This window comes from Hyposmocoma kahamanoa, unplaced genomic scaffold (genome assembly GCF_003589595.1).
Source record: "Hyposmocoma kahamanoa isolate Upper Pololo Valley unplaced genomic scaffold, ASM358959v1 182, whole genome shotgun sequence".
Lineage (NCBI taxonomy): Eukaryota > Metazoa > Arthropoda > Insecta > Lepidoptera > Cosmopterigidae > Hyposmocoma > Hyposmocoma kahamanoa.
In genome coordinates this window covers 2979097-2986124 of record NW_020653713.1, presented here as the reverse complement: position 1 = coordinate 2986124, position 7028 = coordinate 2979097, and the positions used below count along the sequence as shown (strand labels likewise).

At 35.5% G+C, this 7028-nt stretch overlaps 1 protein-coding gene across 2 annotated transcripts in view; it reads left to right on the top strand.

Moving 5' to 3' along the window:
* The first annotated feature begins 5227 nt into the window (after positions 1-5227).
* LOC113226189 (leucine-rich repeat-containing G-protein coupled receptor 5-like) overlaps positions 5228-7028 on the top strand; it is a 357361-nt gene continuing 355560 nt past the window's right edge. For both annotated transcript variants that reach the window (XM_026458727.1, XM_026458726.1), the window contains exon 1: positions 5228-5277. In XM_026458727.1, the coding sequence (XP_026314512.1) occupies positions 5252-5277 (26 nt within the window). In that variant the 5' untranslated portion in view covers positions 5228-5251. The remainder of the gene's footprint in view (positions 5278-7028) is intronic.

The following is a 7028-nucleotide window of genomic DNA, read 5'->3' as shown; positions in this document are numbered from 1 at the left end:
TAACATCGGGTTGAGTTACCAAATTCCTCTGCAAACATTACCTATCTATAGACACAAATCCCAGCTGTACTAGAATGAACCTGAGACGCCGAATTGTGGTTGGTAATCCGAATTTGTAGATGGCTTGTTCGTTGTGCATTGGACAAGACGACTGACGACGACGACTTGGACGAGGCGAATGTCGAATATAAGCCATAGGGCTTATATTCGACATTCGCGCCTCGATTTCAATAAAACTTAGTAAGTAAATGTAATACCACGGATATTTGATGGCGGTTGTTTTGTATTAAAGATTTATAATGATTATGTAAGAGTAGGTTGTGGTAGGTACATTTAAAAAACAAAAGACAAGGTGGAACAGGCAGCTTTATTGCTGAATATCAATCGTAATAATCAATATTTGCCTTGATTTTCTTTGTGATTTTCTTCTACTACTACACTATTCTATTCCACCTGTAATTTTGGCGAACTACCCCTAGTTTACCAAAATTACAGTGACGAGGGACTTTTGAGATCGGTTTTTTAGCGCCGGTTTTTTACCATTAATTTATGTACTTGTAAGTTATCGGTCTTTCCCTAATTCACTTCTTCCGCAATGTCTTAAAGATGTTTAATTGTCGGTTATATAAGCACATATTTAACCGACACCTCTATTCTAAACTACTTACTAAGTAACAAGGGACTCAAAATAAACCAATATATTTCTTTTTGTTACAGATATAGCGGGGATGACAGTCTTGTTCATAAGCAGACAACTTTCTTGGTAAGTTGATTTTTCATAAAATACTGTGTGTATTTAGCCTTAGCTAGAGTATTTTTAGTAGCAGTAGAGGTCCTTGTGAAAGAATTCGTCCAGGGAAGTACTGCCACCTTACCTATTTCTACCGCCGAGCAGTATCAGCATTACTGAGTTCCGGTTTGGAAGAGTAAGGGTGCTGGTGAAATTACAGACACATGGGACTTGTCAGTGGCAGTGCCCCTCAGGTCTTTGCGATTTAAAGCACTGAGTGGCGCTGCAACTGTTATGGACAGGCTTTACCATCAGGCGCACGATTGACGTCCCGTCAATTGATATTATAAAAAGAAAGTATTATCATAGGAAATGAAACTATTTTTCCGGATTTAAATCGCGAATATTTGTTTTTTCAAACAAACGAACGTTTCGGGCCCTTTACAGGTTCCATGGTCACGGTTAGCTGCTAACGTGTAACAGTCGCGAAAACCTAAGAACTCGATAAGTATTATCATGTAAAAATAATATGTTCTTATTTTTAGGAAATGAAACTATTTTTCCGGATTTAAATCGCGTATATTTGTTTTTTCAAACAAACCGATGTTTCGGGCCCTTTACAGGTCCCATGGTCACGGTTGACTTTGTTGATGGGACCTGTAAAGGGCCCAAAACGTCGGTTTGTTTGAAAAAACAAATATGCGCGATTTAAATTCGGAAAAATAGTTTCCTTTCCTATGTGTAACAATCGCGAAAACCTAAGAACTCGATATGTACTTATTTTGTTAATAAACAAGCCAAAATCACTTTCGTGTTAGAAATCTTGGTGACAAGGGAGCAGGATTGGTAAAAACTACGATAAAAGGTGCATGCCCCTAATATCCTACAAATTCGAATCTTCGATGCACATAAAACGATAGTCGCGACATTTCTCGTTATCTCCCGTGGCGTTCGGCGCAAACGGTTCGGAAAATCGAACGGAGTGCAGCCCGAGCCCATGTCGTCTTCCATTACCGGTATTACAGCGAATGTACCGATAGCTATCGTTTTCCACCCCTTACCTAGTCCATGATAGATCCGGTGAAGTTTTTACTACGCTTTTATGGCAATAAGTAAATCTCGAATTTTATCACCAGCAGCGTTGGTTGCGACGCACTAAAACAACAGTACAGGGTCCAATTGAAGCAGTTGAAAAGTTTTTATTGTTACTATTAAGTTTCGTGAAACGCCGCTTGTAATAGCTACGTCTATAAAAGCTCTAACTTTATTTGCTGGAGTCTACATACATACATCACTAAGTCGTATGTCTGTTAGGAACCCTTCGATTATTCCGTATAAATACATTACACAAACACAACACTGCCAAAGGCACCTGTGCAATCTTTATTTTAACCCCACGTTTTACTCACAGCTTCCGTATTAACATTATGCGCTCGTAAAAAACTTTTTTGATCTTTGGATTTTATTCGAAATATGGATTATCAAGTTTCGTGTGCATGTACGAACAAAAATTTAATAAAAGCGATATTGGGGCGATTACAAGGCTTCCCGTTTCGCTTTACGAATTTAACGCAATAATTTCTGGTCGAGATATCAAAAACAAAGCACGCGTACGGTTCGTAGCGGCCACATTTTTGATGCACACCAAATTGTATCAGGAAATACGTTCGCAATGGGATGTTCAAAAGATGTGGGGCCGTCCCCTAAATGAAATGCTATAGATATTTCTATGGACAGTGCAGTAGGGGATATCTTTACAAAAGACAAGGAAAATTACGTCGGTATGAGTTGCCGGTTCTGTGTACAAATGAGGAACTGTAACGAAACATTAATAAAATCGTTTGTTTTTGAAAAAAAAAACTAAATCGATGAAAAATAAAAAATACAGTAAATAGCGACATCTCTAGCCGGGGCTGGTAGCTGTAAAGGTATCTAACTGGGTGACTAAATACTTTCATAGATTTCTCATACATGGCGCTACGGCTAAAAAGTCGTTGAAAAACCACATACGACAACAAGCACATAGAAAAATTCGAGAGGTCCGCTGATTCGTTCCGTGGCGTAGTTGGCATTGCATCTGGCACGACTTGCTAGAAAACGTCGGTTTGAATCCGGCCGGATCGGAGGATTTTTTTCTAACTGGTCGATCTTTGTATTAATTAATAATTTAAAAGAACAAACAAATCTTCTAGTGAATTTGTGATTGAAATTTGACACAGTCTAAAAAAGTACAACAGTGCTTTTTACAAAAAGACCAAAGACCGTTTTCAAACAGTATCAAATACAATTGACAAACCGTCTCTTCATTCGGAAACCAGGAATATAAACATTTGCGCTCTAAAGGAGTTACTATACTGATCGATAAGGGTTCGAATTAAGTCGGTGATTCCGTAAAACATGGGAAGGGTTGATGAGCTATTATTATAAAGCTTAAAGTCAAGGGCACTGAAAGGGCAAACACTCAACAGAAGAGGCTGTCTCTCACACGTCACATTGTCTCGGAGAAGCGATGCGCATCTCAAGTATCAGTACAATTCAATTGAAGCGCATCTCAAAAGAAGCAAAGTTCTCATGCATCAATCTCGTGATACAATAGTAGATGCCGATATATAAATGGCTTAAATAAAATTTATAACAAAAAATATAAACTTTTATACGAGTTGTGAGACAATTTGAAGTTTTCTCGCGAGTCGACAATGTTACTCTGCAAGTAAGCCTTGCTATGTGTGTTCTGCAGTTCTGGTGCAACTTCTTATTTTAGGTTGATTTGCACCGTGTATCAAATCGAAAAGCAATTACATTACGCAATATTCACACACATACCCTGTAATTTTTTATTTGAGCTTAAAACAAAAACTAATCGAATTATATTTAAACATCGATTAAATTAAAATAAATCGTCAAATATTCGATCGCTTTCCATTTTCATTCGTGTGACATTTTAAAATGACATAAAGAATTCGAATGACGCTTGACATTTTGAATCCGTAACTCGATAAAAACTCGATGCGATTTCTCGCATCACCTCTCACAATTTATTATTACATAATGCATTACGATTGATTGTAAATGTCCAGCTTCACACGCTTACAACTTTATTCGATTCTGATCGCAAAAACATAATCGATTCTGTACTCGATAAGCTTGTTCGATTTAATTGATTGAATCTCGTCGCTCTGTGTGTATTATGTAACTTTAGTATTGTTTGATTTTGATTTATATCTTTTTATATTTTCTTTGTGCTCGTTACTATTCGTCTGATTGTAAGAGTATTTTTGGTTTAAATTATTATGTAAAGGTCCTAAAATGGTCTCGTTAATATTTTGACCTCAAAGGTCGTGCGTGTTGCCAATATTAGAAATATGTTCTTTAGAATTGTGCTATATGGCAAAGATTCAAATCTTTTCAGCCATTTCATAGAAGATTTTGTGTTCATATTACATTGTAGTATAATACGTAAACAATACTTTCTCAATATTTGCAATTCACTTTCAAAGCAGGTCTCCGTCGTTTGTTTACCTTCTTTTCCTATATTAGAAATGTGCGCATAATCATTGCGTATATATACTTCCTTATTCTTGTTTATTTCTTTACTGTCGCAGTAATGTATTCTATTGCTACTTTGCGTTTATCCAAGTACTTTTAGACCAAAAGATATTCATTGTCATGTTTTGTTAATCGAATACCTTAACAGTTAGCTTCTGTTTGTTGATTGTCATGTTATTAATTTGTTTTTATCTTAGTGTAGTTAAACGTAACTTCAAAAACTTATTTGTCTCTGTCTTTTCCGTGCTTATTGCCAGTGCATGTTCGCTAACTCACGTGACGGCGGTTGCAATGTTATTCATGTAGCAAGACGACTTTATTTAGATTTAGATTCAAATTCAGATTCATTTATTTCTCAAATATAATGTTACAGTATAAATTGCACTACATGTCAAAGTATAATAAATTATATTGAGATCGTCAGACAAAAAGAAAAATTATAAGAAAAGTGCACAAATTATTGTGTAGAAAATTAACAATTCATTATATAATATTGTTGTCATTAAATTACATATCAAATATCATTCTCCATCAAGGATCGTCATAAGTTGATAACAATTATACAAGAGTATGTTAATGCGGTAAAAATTTGAATAAAAATAGAAAATACTGAATTTGTTACAATTTAAAGTCCATAAATTCTAAAAACAAAATCCTATATTCCAGAGTATATAGGATTTTGTTTTTGAGCGACCTTTATTTTATTTTATTTTTCATTTAGATAATATCATTTGTCAGCTTCAGGATTCTATTTAATTTCCTATCCATTTATTTCGCAGACAAATTCTGAGCAATTGTCACAGATTTTTGCCCGCCTCGATAGCCCAACGGTTTGCACTATGAGCACTTGATGAAAAGGTCTCGGTTCGATTTCAGGTTCAGATTGATTTGAACTTTTCTGATTTAGTTCTAAATCTCACTTCTAAATCTAAATAGTGTGATTGGTAGACCAACGGTTTGCACTATGAGCACTTGATGAAAAGGTCTCGGTTCGATTCCAGTTAGGATAAGATTGATTTGAACTTTTCTGATTTAGATCTAAATCTCACTTCTAAATCTAAATAGTATGATTGGTAGACCAACGGATTGCACTATGAGCACTTGATGAAAAGGTCTCGGTTCGATTCTAGGTAGGATCAGATTGATTTGAACTTTTCTGATTTAGTTCTAAATATCTCTTCTAAATCTAAATAGTTTGATTGCATGCATACTTGACTATATTGCCCCAAATAAACCCTCAGGCATTTTTTCTTTTCATTACAGCCATGATTGGTAATGAGATGTTATGTTGTAGCACGCCATACTTACATAGGTCAGGTTCAAGTTCGAGTAAGGGGGTTACTTAAGCTCAAAATTAAAACATTCGCAATCATTAAATGTTATCGAAATAGGAATTTAATAGCAATTGCAGTAACTGTAAATTACAATAAATAATTTAATTTTTTACTGCCCTAATTATTTACTCGCAGAGTGATGAAAAACATTGTATGTTTTTGGGAATTACGAACCTCAATTCCGAAAGCCTTCAGTCTTCGACTTAGACTCGGCCATACACAATGTACTATTACTTTTGCTTTTTAATGGATTTCTTGTCGCCCTGCATAGGCGCAGATTCGAGTCCTGTCAGATGGAAAGAATTTTTCTCTGTGTTCGATCTTTATATTAATAATTACAACAAACCAGAGGAGTAATTTCATAAAAATAATTGTATGTCATTATAGTAAAACGTGAAGAAAACCAGAAAGCCACGCGGTCAAGATAAATCGTTACTGTAGCAATGAACATCTACAGGAAGGAAAAGATAGGTCAGCCATGTCGTAATCCCAATGGAACAACAGTCCCATTCTATGAAGCACTTTCTCTTTGCAAATCGCGAACTATAAATGCATTTTGAATTCCGAAAGAATATTCCAAAGCGACTAAATGTAAATCTCGAAATGTAAAACACTTACAACATTTCCCTTTTATTTTCCAGTAAGCAAACCGTGTTTGCGACAATACCCGGGAAAGAATTGGCTGCTCTAGTGTGAAATAGCACCACATTGTAAACTTTGGAACTTGCATGGTCACGTAGACCGGGAATGAAGCCTGTACCATTTGTTCCATTTTTATAATACTTACTTTGGAGCTAGCAGATCTTTACAACTTTAAGACAATAATAGATATGAATAAACTAAACGGATTGATTTTTGGGCTGTTGCGGTCAGTATCAAAATTACTATCATTTGCTGGAGTATTTTTACCGCATCCCTTTTTTGTGGTATGCATTAGGAGCAAGAGGCGACTGAAGAACTGTAGTTAATCCCGGGGTATTGAACAAGACTTTAAATTGTATTAATGTGTTTAAGTTTTATTTTTGTTCCTAGCAAAATTCATACAATCATTAATCTGTTACTTGTTATCATTGACCTACCACAGGTCAATGCTTGTTATTAAATAGTTTGTATTATAACGTACTGTATCTTTGACTAAGGTTTGAATCTACCTGCTGTTGAAAATTGTTTTTCCCTTGAACGTGTGAAGTTGATTCGTGAAAATTTGGTAGCGGCAATCAATACCTAGTCAGCTCACGTGCGTTCAACTTATTCTCGTGCTCGTATCACTCGCTCCAAAGTTACTTCTGAAGTATCCGAACCTACTTTAATGCGACACGGGCAAGCACCGTTAAATGCTATTTCTATGGTTTTTATTTTATTTTTATATCTCAAATAAATGCTAAAAGTGCAATACAATATTAAATGGTGACTCGCTG